The 19,488-nt window shown below is 53.0% G+C and overlaps 1 protein-coding gene and 1 pseudogene across 4 annotated transcripts in view; both read right to left on the minus strand.

The window, feature by feature from the left end:
• Nucleotides 1–8,732: 8,732 nt before the first annotated feature.
• Nucleotides 8,733–19,488, minus strand: part of PCGF3 (polycomb group ring finger 3) — a 49,357-nt gene continuing 38,601 nt past the window's right edge. For 3 of the 4 annotated variants that reach the window (XM_072738069.1, XM_072738071.1, XM_025996874.2), the window contains 3 exons: nt 19,299–19,436; nt 12,796–12,876; nt 11,725–12,196 (listed from right to left, as the gene is read on the minus strand). In XM_072738069.1, the coding sequence (XP_072594170.1) occupies nt 12,149–12,196; nt 12,796–12,876; nt 19,299–19,436 (267 nt within the window). In that variant the 3' untranslated portion in view covers nt 11,725–12,148. Of the gene's footprint in view, nt 12,197–12,795; nt 12,877–19,298; nt 19,437–19,488 lie in introns of all 4 variants that reach the window. The other variant, XM_072738070.1, reaches the window with a different exon arrangement.
• On the minus strand, nt 15,644–17,143 carry LOC140595529 (malate dehydrogenase, mitochondrial-like; annotated as a pseudogene).

Consider the following 19,488-nt stretch of genomic DNA (forward strand, 5'->3'; position numbering starts at 1 on the left):
ACTTGTCTTTATTCTCTTAACAGTGCCTTTCACAGAGCAGAGATTTTACATTTTATTTATTTATTCATGAGAGACACACAGAGAAAGGCAGAGACACAGGCAGAGGGAGAAGCAGGCTCCATGCAGGGAGCCCGACGTGGGACTCGATCCCAGGACCCCGGGGTCACGGCCTGAACCGAAGGAGACGCTCAACCACTAAGCCCCCAGGGCGTCCCAGAAATTTTACATTTTGATGAAGTCCAATGTACCAGTTTTTTCTGTCATGCTTTTGGCGTTGCTATCCAAGAAATCACTGTGAGACCCAAGGTCACCTAGATCCTGCGTGTTATCTGTCAAGAAGTTTACAGTTTTGCATTTTACATTTAGGCCTGTGATCCATTTGAGGGTAACTTCTGTGAAGGGTGTAAGGTCTGCGTCTTGGTTTTTTTTTTTTTTTTTCTTGCATGTGGACGTCCTGATATTACAGAGACGAACTTTTCTCCATGGTGTTGTCTTTGCTCGTTTGTCAAGGATCACTTGGCTCACTTTGTGTGGGTCTATGTCTGGGCTCTGTTCTGTTCCACTGAGGTACTTGTCTGTCCTCTCACCAACACCACGCTGCCACGCTGGGTTGATTCCCCGGGACTTTTTTTTTTTTTTTTTTTAAGATTTTATTTATTTATTCAGAGAGAGAGAGAGGCAGAGACACAGGCAGAGGGAGGAGCAGGCATCACACAGAGAGCCTGACGTGGGACTCGATCCAGGGTCTCCAGGATCACGCCCTGGGCTGCAGGCGGTGCTAAACCGCTGCGCCACCGGGGGTGCCCCATGATTCCCGGGACTTACAGTGAGTCTTGCAGGTGGGGAGTGTTGGTCCTCCAACTGTGCTCTTCAATATTGTATTGGCTATTGTGGGTCTTTTGCCTCTCCACGTCAACCTTGGGATCAATTTGTCAATATTCACTAGAGAACTTGCTGGGATTTTAACTGAGATCACCTGGAATCTACGGATCTGATTGGGAATAACTGACATCCTGACAATATTGAGTCTTCCTATCCGGGAACATGGAATCATCTCTCCATTTATTTAGAGGTTCTTTGACTTATTTCATCAGAGTTTTATAGTTTCTTCCCATAGATCCCCTACATATTTTGTTAGATTTATACGTATGTATTTAATTTCTTTTTGGTACTGATGTACATAGTATTGTGTTTTTTATTTCAAATTCCCATTGTTCATTGCTGGTACTTGTATTTAAATTTTTGAAAAAAATAAATAAAATAAAATAAAATTTTGGGGGGTGCAGCCCAGGTGGCTCAGCAGTTTAGCGCCACCTTCAGCCCAGGGTGTGATCCTAGAGACCCGGGATCGAGTCCCGCATCAGGCTTCCTGCATGGAGCCTGCTTCTCCCTCTGCCTGTGTCTCTGCCTCTCTCTGTGTGTCTCTCTGTGTCTCTCATGAATAAATAAATAAAAATCTTTAAACATTTTTCCTTTTGTAAAAAAGTATTATACACTATGAGAGACTTTTTCCTTTTAGTGTACAGTCCTATGAGGTTAGTGTGTAGATTATGTACTTGTGTAATACTTAATGGTGAAATGCTGAATGCTTTCCCCCTAAGATTGGAAACAAGGTAAAAATGTCCTCTCTCACCAGGCTTATTCCATGTTGGAAATCCTGGCCAGGGCAAAAGGCAAGAAAAAGAAATAAAAATAATATAGATTGGAAACAGGCATACACAGACTATATGATTATGTACATACAAAATCCCAGACTATTCTAAAACAACTACAACATCAGCTCAGGATAACACACAAAAATCAATCTTATTACTATATACAAGCAAAAAAAAGCAATATAAAATTGGAAACTGGAATTTAACACAATAACCTCCTTGAAAGAAAGAAAGAAAGAAAGAAAGAAAGAAAGAAAGAAAGAAAGAAAGAAAGAAAGAAAGCAGATTGAAAGATTTAGGTATAAATCTAACCAAACATATATAGGATCCATATGCTGAAAATTACAAATTACTGACAAAAAATTTAAGAAGATCTACATAAGGGGCACCTGGGAAACTCAGTGGTTGGGCATCTGCCTTGGGCTCAGGGTCCTGGGATCAAATCCTGCATCAGGGTCCCCGCAGGGAGCCTGCTTCTCCCTCTGCCTGTGTCCCTGCCTCTCTTTCTGTGTCTCTCACGAATAAATAAATAAAATCTTAAAAAAAAAAAAAATGAAAGACATACATAGTGATACAGCATACTCATGAATGGGAAGACTCAACATGGTATATCACTCTCCCCACAAACGATCTATAGAATTAACATAATTCCAAAAATCTCAGTAGGACATTTGCATAGATACAGATAAGATGATCCTAAAATTTATATGAAAGGGAATCGAGGTAGGATAGCTCAAGTAATTTTTAAAAAAGATTTTATTTATTTATTCATGAGAGACACAGAGAGAGGGGGGGAGGCAGAAACCCAGGCAGGAGGGAGAAGCAGGCTCCATGCAGGGAGCCTGATGTGGGACTCGATCCCGGGACCCCAGGATCAGGCCCTGGGCTGAAGGCAAATGCTCAACCACTGAGCCACTCAGGTGTCCCTCAAGTAATTTTTTATAAAGAAGAACAAAGGTGGATGAATCCGATTACTCAATTTTATTTATTTTTTAAAAAAGATTTTATGTATTTATTCATAAGAGACACACACACAGAGAGAGAGAGAGAGAGAGAGAGGCAGACCCACAGGCAGAGGGAGAAGCTCCATGTAGGGAGCCCGATGCGGGACTCAATCCTGGGTCTCCAGGGTCAGGCCCTGGGCCGAAGGCGGCGCTAAACCGCTGAGCCACCCGGGCTGCCCAGATTACTCAATTTTTTTTTAAATTTTTATTTATTTGTGATAGTCACACACACAGAGAGAGAGAGAGAGAGAGAGGCAGAGACACAGGAAGAGGGAGAAGCAGGCTCCATGCGGGGAGCCCGACGTGGGATTCGATCCCGGGATTCCAGGATCGCGCCCTGGGCCGAAGGCAGCGCTAAACCGCTGAGCCACCTGGGCTGCCCAGATTACTCAATTTTAATGCTTTTCCTAAAGCAACAACGATTCAGACAGGTGGTACTGACAAGCGGCAAGACATACAGGTGAATGATCAGAATAGAGTCCTGGAATAGACCCAAATACACACGGTCAATTGATCTGTGACAACAGTGCAAAAGCAATCCAGTGGAGGAAGGACAGTCTTTTCAACAAATGGTAATGGAATGATTAGTCATCATGTGCAAAAAAAAAATGGAACTGTGACCTATACGTTATGCCTACAACTAACTCAAATTGGATCACATATAAATAAGCATTAAAGTATAAAATGTTTGCAAGAAAACAAAGATATATTCATGACCTGGCATCTGCCAGAGTTTTAAAAAGGACACCAAAAGCATAATCCATGAAATAATCCATAAAAGAAAAAAACTGATAGATTGGACCTCATCAAAATTAGAAACATTTGCTTTGCCAAAGATAGTGTCAAGAGAATGAAAACACAAGCTAAAGACTGGGAAAAATATTTCCAAACCACATATACAACTTAAAGCTTGTACTCAGAATATATAAAGAACTCTGAAACTCAACAATGAGAGGGAAAAAAAAACCCACTTCGATTTAAGGGTGGGCCAAAGGAAAAAAAAAAAGAAAAAAAAAAAAAAAGGGATCCCTGGGTGGTGCAGCGGTTTGGCGCCTGCATTTGGCCCAGGGCGCGATCCTGGAGACCCGGGATCGAATCCCACATCAGGCTCCCGGTGCATGGAGCCTGCTTCTCCCTCCGCCTGTGTCTCTGCCTCTCTCTCTCTCTGTGACTATCATAAAAAAAAAAAAAAAAAAAGGGTGGGCAAAAGGGGCACCCAGGTGGCTCAGCAGTTTAGTGACACCTTCAGCCCAGAGTGTGATCCTGGAGACCCGGGATCGAGTCCCGCGTCGGGCTCCCTGCATGGAGCCTGCTTCTCCCTCTGCCTGTGTCTCTGCCTCTCTCTCTCTCTCTCTCTCTCTGTGTCTCTCATGAATAAATAAATAAAAGCTTAAAAAAAAAGTGGGCAAAAGATGCATCAAAGGATACAATGAGCATGAGATGTTCAACGTCAGTAGCCATCTGGAAAATGCAAACTCAAACCACACTGCGGCCCTCCTGCCCGCCTGCACGGTGGCTGAAGTCAGGGAGGACACGGACAGCTCGAGCGTGCTGAGCTTGCTGCTAGATACGCAAACTGGGGCAGTTACTCTGGCAAAGGGCTTGGCAGCTTCTCGTGAAGATCGATGCACACAGCATACGACCAGCGGGTCCGCTTCTGGAGAAACAAAATCTTAGTCCACGTGCAAACCTGTACCTGAATGTTCACAGCGGCTCTATTCACAGGAAACTGAAAACACATGAGCTTTGGGTGAACTGGAAGGGGGGGTCCCGACATACGCAGCAGCGCGGGACTCGGAGGTGGCATGGGGACCAGGTTGTGGAGAAGGCGGGGGTGCCGGTGCGCCGGTGGGGGCGTGCGTAGCAACAGAGGGTGAGCACCAAGGACAAGGACAAAAGACAAGGAGTCTTTTCGGCTGAGGAGCCACCCTGTGTCCTGACTGTAGTGGCTGCATGAATCCATTTTCATGTTAGAACTTCAAAACCAAAGGAAAAGGTTGATTTAAAGTTTTTAATTAATTTATCTTTAAATTTTTTTTTATTTATTCATGAGAGAGAGAGAGGCAGAGACACAGGCAGAGGGAGAAGCAGGCTCCCCGCGGGGAGCCCCATGTGGAACTCGATCCCAGGACCCCGGGGTCACGTCCTGACCCAAAGGCAGGTGCTCAACCACTGAGCCCCCACACATCCCTGAAGTTTTTCAATTTAAAAAATAAATAATTAACACAAGTTCCTGATTAAAATATTTGGTAAGCTGTCATCGAAGGCAACTTCCCGATGTGGTAAAAGGTATTTATCAAACCCCACAGCCCTGTGCTTAAAAGCAGACGTAATCCCCATCAGGGCGCCTGGGGCCGCGGGCTGAGCATCTGACTCCTGGTTTCTGCTCGGGTCAGGGTCCCAGGGCGGTGAGACCGGCCATGGGAGCCCCGCGTGGGGGAGCCTGCGGGAGGGTCTCTCCCCCCATCAAAGTCAGTTGTCCTCGTCAGTCGACCTGGCCCAGGTCCCCGCGCGGAGGGCGAACCCCAGAGGGGCACACCGAGCACACGAAGACACGATTGCTGTGGCTCGCTCCTCGGCGTGGATGCCCCCGAATCCCACCCGTGACCCTTGGAGCCGACTCGACCACAGAGGGTGTCTCTGCCCCACAGTGAGCAGGAGGCCTGGACCCCTGCCCGGGTGAGAGCTCGGGGAATGTGAGCAGGTCAGGAACCGCGTGGGAACCCGGAGGAGCCCGGGACAGACGCGCACACCTGCCGCCCGGCGGGCTTGGGGTCGAAGCCAACCTGCCATGTAGGTGAGGAGGAACTTGCTGTACCAAACCTTGGGCCTGCAGCTCCCATGTGGCCCCGGGGCCATTCCGTGACCCACGGGGTCCCTGGTGTGACCGGACGCTCGCAGGCGGCTCTGGGCCCCGGGGAGCGGCGGGCACACTGAGGGCAGCAGGACGCGGGTCCACCTCTGCGCAGGGGCACATGGGGCTGCGCCTGCGTCCTGGCCTCCCTGCAGGTGACAGTGCAGGGACAGTCCCGGGGCCAGGAGCACCCAGGGCCCCTGCCGAGCTTGCGTGCCCCAGGCTCCCCAGGCCCGAGAGACGCCGTTTCCCACCAGCATATTCTTGGTCGATCTGTGACAAAGCCCAGACCTCTTCATCTTTCAAGAATTTGATTAAAGGTGTTTTTTAAAAAGTCTTTTTTTTTATTTATGGGAGCAAGCGAGCGGCCGCGGGGAGCAGAGGGAGGCGGCCGCGGGGCCTGTGCCGAGCGGAGCCCGAGCGCCCGGACTGGAGCGGCCCCGGGGGGAGGCGGCAGGGCCGCTTCCCCAGCACCCAGCGCAGAAAAAACCGTAGGAATGGGTGTACCAAAGTCCTCATTTCTCAGACCAAGGTGAAATCCAGCAAAGGTGGCGCTGCAGGAGCCGGAGCAGCTCGGGCGCAGCCGGGGCGCCCCCCCCGGCCCCCCGCCCCGGCACTGGTCGCTCGGCCCGCACCCACCGCACGGGCTCCCCGGCCCTGCTCCTCGACGTGGGGGCTGAGCTGTGCCCGGCAGGTGAGGTACTGGGATGCACAGGTGACCTCGGCGTGACATCCGCGGGGGCGCCTGCATCAGTACACAGGGGTGCCCAGCTCTGGCACTGTCCTTGGCGCGCATCGGCTCGCCTCACGCACCGAGCAGTCCCGACAGCTCACACCGGGCTCCGTCCTCACGCACCTGCATTCGCACTGAGCTGCAGGCGGGGCCTCTGGGTCCTGCTGCTGTCATGCACCTGCACCACCGGCCGCGGACGCCCCAGGGCGGGGCCCTAACCTGCGGGAGGCGGGGCCCTAACCTATGGGCAGTGCAGCCCTACCCTGCGGGCCGCGTGGCTGCCGTCGCCCCTGAGACCACGGTCACCTGCCCTGACTCAGCCCATGAGGCCACGGTCCTCGGATGAAGGAAGCCACACCACGAAGGCAGGTAAAAGAGGCGGTTTCTTAACATGAGACTTTTCTTGCAAGTTTACGGACCTGAAACTTGTAAAATACAACTTTGAGCATCACGTTGTTCTCTCAGCTCCTGTTTTCTGATTTCCGAGATTGCTGTCTACTACTTAACCTTTAAGAAATAATGTGTCGGGGGCAGCCCGGGTGGCTCAGCCGTTTAGCGCCGCCTTCTGCCCAGGGCGTGATCCTGGAGACCCGGGATCAAGTCCCACATTGGGCTCCCTGCATGGAGCCTGCTTCTCCCTCTCCCTTTCCCTCTCCCTCTCTCCCTCTCTCTCCCCTCTCCCTGTGTCTCTCATGAATAAATTAAATCTTAAAAAATAAATAACAGAAATTTAAAAATAACGTGTTGGGCGTCATGTCCTCCCCCGGGGCCTCTCACGGGTCATCTCGTGTGCACTTTGCTGGGCCCGGGGTGCCCACACCGAGGCGACTGCACCACACGAGCACCCGTTCGGTGGGCTGAGAGCTCCCGATGCCGGCGGGCCTCACACAAGCCCTGGGGGACTCAGGACCAGAAAGTTGGAAGAAAGCGGAGGGCCTCCCGCCCGCCCGACGGCGACACAGGCCCCCTGCCCGGTCGGCTGCTCAGCCGCCAGACCCTGCGAGCAAACACGTAACCATCCCCTACGTACACACAGGGGCAAATGAGGTCACCGGGTGAGCAGTGACACCACCACCCAGGCCAGGGCTGCCTAAGACCAGAACGGGCTCACGACCCCGGGACCTGGTCACCAGCACGACCAGGACAGGCAGAGGCCTGGGGCTCAGCGGGCAAGTGTGGGCCCTCAGCTCGTCCTGACCCAGGGCCCTGGGGGCGAGGCCACGTCGGGCCCCTGCTCAGGGGGAGCCTGTTGTCCCCCTCCCTCTGGCCAGCCCCCACTCGTGCTCTGTCTTAAATAAATAAAATCGTGAGAAGAAAAGAACCAGAAGATGCGGCAGCGGCCCAAGACCGTTAAACTCCTTTAAAAGGGAGGACTTCGCATAGAGTCAACTCCAGATGCTGCCCATTAACGGCGACTGCGAGGGGCACCCGCCACTGAGCCCCGTCCAACGGATGTCGGCTCAGGACAGGTGCCCAGGGTGGCTCAGGACACGGGTCCTCGTCTCCACTGCTCGCTCACAGACTGACTTTGCGTTTGGTTTGTTCGCTTCTTACCCCTGCCGTATGGTGTTTATTGTGATTTTTTATGTGTTCGGTTTCTGTGAGGTTTAGGAAGTCCCATAAAGTGTCGTGTGGTGTGACTGAGCTTGGAATCCGAATCCTGTTTCCCCTTGCTTTACAAGTGGATGAGCTGACGTCTGGGCAAACAGCCGTGCGTGCTCCGAGGGCGCCCAGGACACTGACCTGCACAGGAGCGGACAGACGTGCGCTTGCCGTTCTGCTGAGATCCGACCGAGGGAAGTGAAGTGCTGTCGCCCGACCCAGCCCAGGGACCAGCAGGTTCTTTTCTAACCGTGTTGTCACTGGCTCTCCACCAGAGTGAGTGTTCACTAAGCAAACAGCTGAGGGCGTGCACTTTACCCACATTCCCGCCAGAGCTTCGGTACCAAACGCTGGCCCCCTTTAAACGAAGTTCTGAAGATACAAGTGCCTCGCGAAGCAGTTACTCGGTGACCAGTCTGCGTGGGCCCAGGGCAGGGTGACCCAGAGGACGGCGTGTGGCACGGCGGGCGCTGTACCAACGCCGACGGTGCCGCTCAGACCCTGTGCCTCGCAGCCCTCGCAGCCCACGCAGCCCTCACAGCCCTCGCAGCCCACGCAGCCCTCGCAGCTCTAGCAGCCCTCGCAGCCCTCGCAGCTCTAGCAGCCCTCGCAGCCCTCGCAGCCCACGCAGCCCACGCAGCTCTAGCAGCCCACGCAGCCCACGCAGCCCTCGCAGCCCACGCAGCCCTCGCAGCCCTCGCAGCCCTCGCAGCCCTCGCAGCCCACGCAGCCCTCGCAGCCCACGCAGCCCTCGCAGCCCTCGCAGCCCACGCTCTTTCAAATGTTACATCATATACACACGTACAGGACAAAACACAAACAAACAAAAAACCCCAAACCCAAAGACAAGTATTTTAGATGATAAATTTCCAGCCTGAAAAATGTTTAGGTAAGTTTTCTTTTGCTTTTATTACAAGCATATAATATTAATTGGCAAAACACTGAGTACAAGCTTCACTATCATAAAATCAAAACATTTAAGCAATATTCCAAAAAAGAGTTTAGACAAAAACTAGCCACCAATAGTACAAAAATTACACACCAACACAAAGCATAAAAAATGTAAACTTTCAAATTAAACAGTCAAAAATATGTATCTGCATTGTCATCTCAGTAAACCGCGACAGCGTCCATGTTGCCACATGTGACGATCAGGTTACTGGCGGCTCACAGCCCTGAACCCTACGTCACTCGGGGAGAGGATGGTTTTCTTAAACCCAATTAAGCTGTTGGAACAGACATTTACACTAACGCTACACACACCTTGGGGGACACTCAACCTTCAGTCCATCCTTCAGATGCGCTCGTGGACACGGGAGCCACACGCGGTGCAGGCGACGGCGGGCGGGCGGCGGCGCGGGCAGCCTCCTCGGTGGGACACCTGTCTCTGCCTGGCAGGGACGGGATCTTCGTAAAGGTTACGGCTAGCCCGAGTACCGGGTTTCCTAAGCTACGGATCCCAACTTGGGTCGTCTGTTTGGACACCAAGGCAGAGCAGCTCACTGGCTTTCAGGCTACGGCCCCCGGGACGTGCCGGAGCTAAGTGCTTTCCTGAGGAAACAGAGAAACCGCCTTTTTCCCGGGTCAGCTATCTGCGCTACGCTTGCTTCAGCGTCTTGAGAGCACACCTGATACTCACACGTGAAGCAGAAATCAGCTGGCTCGTTCCTAGAACAATCGATCCAATGACACATTTTAAATTGCTGTAAAACGCCCTCCTGTGCACTTCGAGGGAGGGAAAAAACGAAACGAATTTGTAAAGACTTCGCCACAAGGAGGCTTCAAAGGGCCCAGGAGCCCCGAGGGAAGCAGCACCGTCCCGTCCGTGGCCGACACGCGGCGGTGCCTCCAGGGCCGTGAGCACGCAGGGCCGGTGTCCACGGCCGCCTGCCCGGCCGCCCTGCCGCGCGGGGCACACACACAAACCATCCCCAAACAGCACTCTTGTTCTTAGAACAGCAACGGAAAAGGAAAACCCAAAGAGCTGAATGTACACACACTGGGATCCCACCTACATTCCCTTTCGATTCAGCAGAAGAGATGTGACGTTACAGTTTAGGCAGATGTCTGATCAATGCATCCGGAACCTATTGCACAAAAGCATAAACGATGCTCTTCATCTATACAGAACAAAAACATACAAATTAAAAGCTACTCAAAGTAAAAGGAAGAAGCTTGCAAAACATGTCACAATTTCATTTTATATGCCTGTAAATAAAGCTGGACCACGGAAACCAAACAATCGGATGGGAAAATATGATAGAAGGCTTAAAATAGAATAAATAATTTTATAAAGTTAAGTTTTCTTTTTTTAACCCCCCAAATCTTAAATTCAATATTATATATTCTATCTGAATTTTCTATCTTCATGAAAACTGCATTTAGTGAGACCGTGTGCTGGGCAGCGCGTCCCACTGCGGTGACGGTGAGATGGGAAGAAGGTGACCGGACAGCACTTGTTTTACCAGCGGAAACCGTCGTGGAAACCACTTCACAGGAACTCCATCTGTCAACAAAGAAACCCGGGAGGACCCGGCCCTAACCGATCCTGGCTCTCAGGCCGGGAAAAACCAAATTCAGCCTTTCGGCGTGGACTGAGAGCGGGCCAGCGGGAAGGGGCCCCGGAGCCGCCCGGGGCCGTCCTGCCGTGAAGACAGTCTGCGCGAGGAATCTTAGAAAAATAGGTATGTCTGCTGCTGAGGTTTCGTCGGGTTAACACGGTTACAAAGGGGGTCACAGGAGGGCCAGCGGCCAGCCGGCGGCGCCGGCCCTGGCTCCGTCGCCACCTCCGTGTCCGAATGCGTCCACTTAGCACCATAGCAAATTCAAGTGATTGCAAAGATAGCTACAAAGTCACAAATACGTGTCAGGGGATCCTCCGGCGGTCCCGCGGCTGATCGGACCGCGGGGCGGCTCTGTGGGTGTGGACGCGGGCGCCCCAGCCCGCACCGAGGCACGCGCGGCCTGCGCGGCGCTCGGCAGTAGTGTGTGTGCTGAGGTAGACGGTGCGAGTCACTCACGCGTGCGCTCGCTGGACCCGCGGGGCGGCCCGAAGCACGACGCGGCCCCCACGCCGCTGCGCTCGAGCCCGGTCCGACCCCGCGTCACACCCGCCTGCGCGCGCCCGGGCGGCTCTCCCGTCCCCGAGGCCAGGCCCGGTCGTGGCTGCTCCCGACGCTGACGTCTACGAAGGGGGCAGCAGAGACCCGACCCTCGCTGTCGGGCGGCAGGACGGCGACACGCTCCCGAACACGGGGCGGGAGGGGCGGCGAGCCCGCGGACCCCAGGGCGACACTCGCGGCCCGGAAAGCGCTTCTCCTCCCGCCCTCCCACGCTCCAAGTTACTGCTTTAAAGGGACGAATACTGAGGTGCTGGCAGAGTTTATTCACTAATTCCACAAAAATATGAACATCTGCGAGGAGAAAGGGGTGGACCGGGAGTGTGCTGCCTGCCACGGCCGCGCCGGCCCATCGAGGACCGCGAAGGCAAGCGCAGGCCCCGCCGGAGCCCGCGGACGCGCCGCCCGACCCACGTGCCTTCCCAGGAGAGCCCCGGGCCACCACCCTGTCCGGCCCGGTGAGCGCAGGCGGAGCCAAGCAGGGAGGCTAAGCGGGAGCCCTGAGCCACCGGGGCCCTCACACCGTCCGAGGACGCGGGTGGCTCTGCAGGCCGGCGCCCAGCCAGCCAAGGCAGCCCGGGCCCTGCGGGCCGCGCCAGCCCGACCGCGTCCAGGGGGCAGGGGACCCTCCCGGCCTCGGCCAGGGCCGCCGCGCGTCCTCGGGGCCCAGGCGCCGGCGAGGCGGGGCAGCGGCGGGCTGACGTGGCTCCTAACGTGGAAAACGAAACCCCGTGGCTGACTCATAGTATTAATGGAATGCTTTAAATTAACCATTTATATACCTTCTAAGTCTTCAGGAAGCTAAAGGCAACATAAATATCGTCATTCACCAAGAAGAGATATTTTTTTCAATAACTTAGGAAGGGTTCAATAAACGTACAAGTATTTTTGAGGATTATCGTGAACCCAAATTCATAAACTAAACGGAAATGACCAGATTTTCAAGGCCCGGGAAGCAAGCACAGGTCGCGTGGCCACTGTGTTTACCATCTAGTCTGCGAGAGGCGCCTCTCCGGCCGCTGAGACTGTGAAGTGTTTCGTCGTCTTGTAACCGTGGTGCTGGTAGTGTCTTGTCGAGTGTGAATTCTCTCATACAAAAGTTATAAATACTCTATTCAGGAATCTGGTCCCGCGACACCGCAGGCGACACCCGCGTGCAGCGGGCCCGGCGCGGGGCGCGCTCAGAGCAGGTCCATCTTGGGTCTGTAGTGCAGCAGGAGCGGCGCCTTCTGCAAGACAAAGTCAGAGCACGGGGCCCATCACGACGGCCAGCCGCGGGGACGGGCCCTGGGCCTGCGCACACCTGCGCCCCACCTGGTCCCGCCCGTCCCCTCAGGGTCCTGCTGCTCTGGGCTGCCCCCCAAGTCGGGGGTCCCGCCATCTGCCTCCTGCTTCAGGGGGGCACCCGAAGGCTTTCGGGCACCCTCTGGGTGCAGCAGCGGACCACGGGGTGGCCACCTTGGCCAGGAGGACCCCAGCCACACGGGCTCTGGACTGATGATCTAGAACCATCCTGTCACAGAGTTGTTACTTCTAAGTTCTTTGTTGGAAATATGCAGAGAAAAGTAGTTTCCGGATTCTGACAACCCAACAACCCAATCTTTTTTTTTTTTTTTTAAAGATTTATTTATTTATGATAGACATAGGGAGAGAGAGAGAGAGGCAGAGACACAGGCAGAGGGAGAAGCAGGCTCCATGCCGGGAGCCCGACGTGGGACTCGATCCCGGGTCTCCAGGATAGCGCCCTGGGCCAAAGGCAGGCGCTAAACCGCTGAGCCACCCAGGGATCCCCCCAAGAACCCAATCTTTACAAAGTGACGGGTCTCACCTTGAATCTCCATCTCGTGACAACCACAAATTTGAGCGTGTGGTCCTTGCCCAGGATTTCCTCATTGCATAAAATGTCCAGCTGGCGGGAGAAGAAGGCTTCAGTCAGGGCGCCCAGAGCACGGCGCTCAGCACGCCTGGCCCCAGCACTGCGCCTGCCAGCCAGGGGCACACAACGTGTCGCCTGTGGGTGACGGGTCCTGTTTCCAGGTGGCACAGGTGGGAGTGCTTGGAAGGCCCCGCCCCAACCCACCCAAGGGTGGAAAGCACCCGGAATCTGGACTCACACCCCCCAGGTCCCCTGCCCCAGGCCCTTGGCTGCTGTCACCACAGTACCTGTCTCCCCACCTCAGTCCAACTCTTGGCCGAGCGTGTCCCTCTTACCTCAGTGAAAAAGGAAATGGGCTCTTCAGATGGTCTTTCTCCTTTATTTTTTAAAAAGACTATTTTTAGAGCAGTTTTAGGGTGAGGGCAATACTGAGAGGGAGGTGCAGAGGTCTCCCATGTGCCCCCATCCCCCCCAACCCGCACCGGAGGGGGCGTGTCATGGAGACACGTGGTCCTCACCCAGGCCACAGACGGCGTCAGGGTCACCCCCTGGGCTGCGCACTCATGGCAGGTGCCCCCCGCAGTATCCCAGGGCGTGGCGTCATAGCCCCAAGGCCGCCGTCCTCCCCCCCGTTCACCCCCCAGCCCTGACCACCGCTGACCCTGTCACTGTCCCCAGAGGTCCGCCTCTTCCAGAAGGTCCCACGGCGGGAATCAGGGGACTGCTTTCCCTTAGTGATATGCGCTTAAGGTTTTCGCGGCTCGATAGCTCGTTTCTCGTTAGCATGAGTAACACCCCACCGTCTGGGCGGAGCACAGTTTATTCATCCGCTCACATGCTGGAGGACGTCCTGGTGTTTTCAAGTTTGGCAATTACGAACAAAACTGCTATAAACATCTACATGTGGCTGTTGGTGTGGACGTAAGGATTCGGTTAATTCGGATGAACACCAAGGCGTGTGACTGCTGGACCTCGTGGGCAGAGCGTATTTACTTTTGTAAGAAACTGCACCGTTCTGCAGCGTCCACGGGGTTCATCCAGGTGGTGGCAGGTGGCAGTCTCCTTCCTGCTTAAGGCTGAGTAACACTCCTCGTATGGATTGTGTTTATCATTCCATCCGTCCGTCCATCCATCATCCATCTGCTCGTCCATCCATCCATCCATCTATTCATCCACCTGTTCATCCATCCAATCATCCATTTGTCCGTCCATCCATCCATCCATCCATCCATCCACCCACCTGTTCATCCATCCGTCCACCCATCCCTGGACACGTGGGTGCTTCCACATCTCAGCGGCCGTGACCGTGGGGGCCCTGCCCTCGGCTCTGGGAACCTGCCCAGACGTGGAAGGGCTGGGCCATGTGGTAATTCTGTGCGTTTTTGAGGCCTGTCCACGCTGTCTTCCACGGTGGCTGCACCCTGTTAACACCCCCTGCCCCCCTCCATGGTGCACAGGGTTCCAGTTTCCTCACATCCTTGCCATTTTTATCTTCTTGTTATTTATTTATTTATTTTTTTTACAGTAGCCATCCCTGTAGGTTATGAGATGGTTCCCAGTAATGACAGTGACACTGAGCATCCTTTCACAGCTACTGGCTGTGTGTGCCTTCCTGGGAGAAATGTCTAAGTCCTTTGCCCACTGTTAAAGCAGGTTGTTTGGTTTCTTTTACACTACATTTTAGGAGTCTCTATATACTCTGGATAGTAACCCCTTATCAGATGTATGGCTTGCAAATAATTTCTCACATTCTGTACAAAATTTTTTTTATTTTCAAAAAGTCAAATTTGTCTACTTTTTTCTTTTGTTGACTGTGCCTTTGCTGCCCTAGCCAAGAAATCATTGCCAAATCCAGTGTCCTGAAGCTTTTGTCCTATGTTTTCTTCTAAGAGTTTCATTGTTTTAGGTCTGACATTTAGGTCCCTGATCTACTTCAACTTCTGCACGTGGTGTGAGGCAGGGGTCCAATGTCATTCTTCTGCATGCTGATGTGCAGTCTCCCCAGCAGTTTGTTGAAAAGCCTGTCCTTTCCCCATTAAGTGGTCTTGGCACCCTTGTTGAACATCACTTGACCACCTACGTGAGGGTCCATTTCTGGGCTCTCTATTCATCTCCATTGATCTAGAGGGCTGCCTTTATGCCAATATCACACTTTTTGATTAGCGTAGCTTCATAGTAAAACCTGAAATTAGGAAGTGTAGGTCCTTTAGTTATGTTCTTTTTCAAGATTATTTCAGCAACTTGGGGTCCCCTGAGATTTCATATAAAATTTAGGATGGGTTTTTAAATTTCTGCAAAATATATCATTGGGATTTTGATAGAGATAGCTTTGACTATAGATTGCTTAGGTAGTATTGACATTTTAACAACATTAAGTCTTCCAATCCGTGAACTTGGGACATGTTTCTATTTGTTTGTTCATTTATTTATAAAGATTTTTATTTATTTATTCATGAGAGACACAGAGAGAGAGGGAGAGAGAGAGGCAGAGACACAGGCAGAGGGAGAAGCAGGCTCCATGCAGGGACCCCGACGCGGGACTCGATCCCGGGTCTCCAGGATCACACCCTGGGCTGAAGGTTGACACTAAACCGCGGCGCCACCCAGGCTGCCCGTTTCCATTTATTTATGCCTTCTTTAATTCCTTTCAGTAATTTTTGTAGTTTTCATTGTACTAGTCTTTCACCTTCTTGGTTAATTCCTAAGCATTTTATTCTTTTTGATGTGATTGTAAATTGAATTGTTTTTTTATAATTTCCTTTTCAGATTACTCATTACTAATCTACAGAAATGCAGCTGATTTTTGTGTTGACTTTTGTCTTGCTATCTTGCTGAATTCGTTTAGTAGTTGTAACGTGTCTGTGTGTCATCTTTGGGATTTCCTTTTTTTTTTTTTTTTTTTAAAGAAAAAGCCTGCTTTTATTGATGCACCCATAGACGGACCCACAATTTGAAAGGGACAGCGACCCAAACATGACACTCGTGGTGAACGCAACTGAAACACAAGGGGCATAAGATGGCTTTACAGGGCCACATGCCTCCTAAGTTAGGGATGGCTTCTGCTATCATCTTGTCTTTGAAAGGGGAGAGCTTGCCGACGCCTAGATTCTGCTCCATGCCCTTGACCCCAGCAGCGACGGTTGTCTGCTTCCCGGAACTTACCGAAGGAACACTGAACAACTCCCTCCTTTCTGTTCGTTGCACCCACAAGGGAGAAGACAAAGCAGGCTCCAGCATATGCCATGGACAAGGTGGCAGCGCCTGCTCCCGCTTTGGCCTTCACCACCTCCATGCTGGCCTCCTGGATTGCCCAGGGAACAGCCGTCAGCTAGTCCTGAGGAAGGTCCACTTTGAGGGTGCACTGAGAGATCGGGGGACGACAGTCTCTCCAGCATGGCCACCAACGAGCCAATAACAGGAACGTTGAGTCGAGCGGAATCCAAACCCTTCAGCTCTACAATCAAAGTGCTAACTCTGACAATGTCCAAGGTCGTCACCTTGAAGATTTTATTGGGGTTCTATGTTCTGTGTTTCTTGAAAACTTTTGTTGCGATTGGGATGGTGGAGTTTAGCGGATTTGCAGTGATGTAGCTCGCGGCCTCAGGTCAGGGCTGGGTGTAGGCGGCAGGCGGCAGGCACGGCAACCACAACTGGGGCACCGGTGCTGACCAGGTCACCCCGTGGCAGGCCTGGTTTTTCCTGGGACTCCTGCTGGAATAACCACCACATCTCGGCCTTTTAGACGGTCAGCCAGCTGCTTAGGTCCGAGGTAGGCTCTCCCGGGTGCCCTGGCCTCAGATCTGCGGCCACCCCGGGCATACAAGCACTGTCGTAGAGGGTCAGGCGGCTGACAGGCTGCGCAGTTCCTCCAAAAGCCCCCAGCACAGCTCTGTTAGCATTTTCTGGGCCGACAGCGGGTGGGCGAGGGCGGAGAGCGTGGCTGGAGCGGGCGGGCAGCGGAACGGCAGGCAGGTGACACCACGACCTCCACCTCTTTGGGATTTTCCACATTAAGATCACATCATCGGCAAAGAGAGGGACGCTCACTCCTGCATCTCCCACGTGGAACCCTCCCCTGCCCGCTCCCAACAGGACTCCCAGGACCGCGTGGAACGGAGGTGGTGGCAGCAGCATCCCCACCTTGCTCCTCATCTCAGAGGAGACGCGTTCAGTCTCACGTCGCGTCGGGACGTCTCCCGGGGTCTTCTAAGTGCTTTAGTCTGCGCAGGTGCTTCCCTTGCGTCCCTGCTTCGTGGGGTGTTTTTATGTGGACGCGTGCTGAGTGGTCACAGGCCTGGAGACCGGCCTCAGCGGTGACGATCCGGGGTCCCCCCTCCACTCTCCGATGCGCGTGTCACATGATCCGTGTCCCGCCCGCCCATGCCGGCGTTTCAGGAAGAGTCCCCCTTGGTCGTGGGGTACAGCCCTCTGGACCTGCCGCTACCCCAGGTGCTGGGAGGCGGTCACGGATGTCGGGCTCCGGTTTTCCTTTCGGACGGTGTCTCTGTGTGGCTTTGGTACCCGGCTGACGCTGGCCTCCCAGAATGAGTCGGGAAGCTCCTCTCCCCCTCAGGCTTTGGGAAGAGTTGGCAAGGACGTTGGGAGAACCACCTGCGAAGCCGGCAGGTCCTGGGCTCTCCTCCGCGGGGCGGTGTCGGATCCTGATCCGGGCTCCGTACCAGTCGTAGGCCTGTTCACACCCGGCGTCCCCGTGACTCGGTCTCGGAGGTTCTGTGTTTGCAGCCCTGCGTCCCCTCATCCCAGTTATCCCACGTGCTGGCGTTCAGCTGTTCACGGGACGCTCTGACGACCCTTTCTATTTCTGCACAATCAGTAACAATGCCTCTGCTTTCATTTCAGATTTTAGTCTTTTTTCTTAGTCCATTATCTAGAAGTTTGTCAAAACTTTAAAATAATATGTTCTTTAAAGATTTTGTTTATTTGAAAGACAGTGCACACAAGCTGGGGGACAAGCTGGAGGACAAGCAGACTCCGCACTGAGCACACGGCACCCCGCGCGGCTGGGTTCACGACCTGAGATCATGACCGGAGCTGAAATCAAAAGTTGGAGGCTTAACCAACTGAGCCCCCTCAGCTGGTTTATTGACCTTTCCAAAGAATTGAATTTCTCTATTGTATTCTGTTCTTGATTCCATTTATCTCTGCTTTGATCTTTACTATTTCCTTCCTTCTGCTGGCTTTGGGTGCAAAGCTTTGTTCTTTTTCTAGTTCTATGTTGTTGATGAGACCTTTCTTGTTTTTAATGTATTTATGGTTATAAACTCCCCCCTTAGCATTGCTTTTACTGTAACCTACAGGTTGGTAAGTCGTGTTTTCATTTTTATTTGTCTCTAAGTATTCTCCAATTTCTCTTGCATCCGTTAGTTGTTTAAAAGTGTGTTGTTTAGTGGCGCCTGGGGGCTGCCAGGAGTCTGCTCAGGTCCTGATCCCCAGGTCCTGGGACGAGCCCCACATTGGGCTCCCCGCTCAGTGAGGAGCCTGCTTCTCCCTCTGCCCCTCCCCGCACTCGTGCGCGCGCGCGCTCTCTCTCTCTCTCATACTTTTTCCCTCTCAAATAAATAAACCTTAAAGAAAAGTGTGCGATTGAATTTCCACGGTATTGTGAACCTGCCAGGTTTCCTCCTGTAACCATCTCCGACTGTGTGCTGCTGTGGTCAGAGAAGACGCTCTGAGGCAAGTCTGTGTCTGCCCTCCTCTTTTAAGGACCTTTTTGCCACTGAATTTAGGGCCCAGCTGGATGATCCAGGATGATCTCAAGATTCGTGACACATCAACAAAGACCTTTGTTCAAATAAAGTCACATTCACATGTTCTGGTCGTTAGGAAATGGATGTAGGTGTTGGTGGGGTCACCGCGTGGCCCACTATGGTCTGCCTTCTGGTCCCTCGGATCCACATCCATCTCACGTGCTAGGTGCACTCGCCCCATCTCCACATGTCAGCGTAGCGTTGCCACCTCAGGAGGGCCCCCCAGTGACACCCGAACCGACAGGCTCACCCAGCCTTCTGTCCACCCCCTGCACACACCAGGGGCTCCGGCTTTCACTTAATTCCCATCATTTACCACCAAATACCTGAAAGTATCTTACTAACCTGCCCACTTATTCACCCTTCCCCCAGCCAGTCGTCCATCCATTTGTGGATGACGAAGAACAGCCTCTCTTCCAAAGGAACACCCTCTCCCTGCCGCCCCGCCAGCTGTCCCTCCTGGTAAGGGGCTCCCCTGCTCGCGTCTGGCCTTCCCTCCACGCTCTTCACCACCACGCCCCATCACACTGGCAGGGAGCATGCACAACAAATGGAGACTTTTTTTCTGACTTAAAGTCTCCAAACAAAGATATAAAAACAAAACAAAAAAAAGACAAAGAACTTTAGGAGTATCACTTTTACAAATGAGAAACAATTTGTTATAGTTTCTATTGGTGTAGCTCCTACCTCATTGAAAGACGAAAGGTTAAGTTTTTTGGCGATGAACTTCTTCAGGTGCAGGACCGTGGCCTGGGCCGAGCAGCGGATCCACTTCCGTTTCAGGCCGCGTAGTTTGCTGCTGTTGCACTCCAGACAGATGCTCACCTGTGAAAGGAGGACACGGCTGGCAGGCTCGCTCAGATGTTAGATGTGACAA

The sequence above is a fragment of the Vulpes vulpes genome, chromosome 14 (assembly GCF_048418805.1).
Source record: "Vulpes vulpes isolate BD-2025 chromosome 14, VulVul3, whole genome shotgun sequence".
NCBI classification, from domain to species: domain Eukaryota; kingdom Metazoa; phylum Chordata; class Mammalia; order Carnivora; family Canidae; genus Vulpes; species Vulpes vulpes.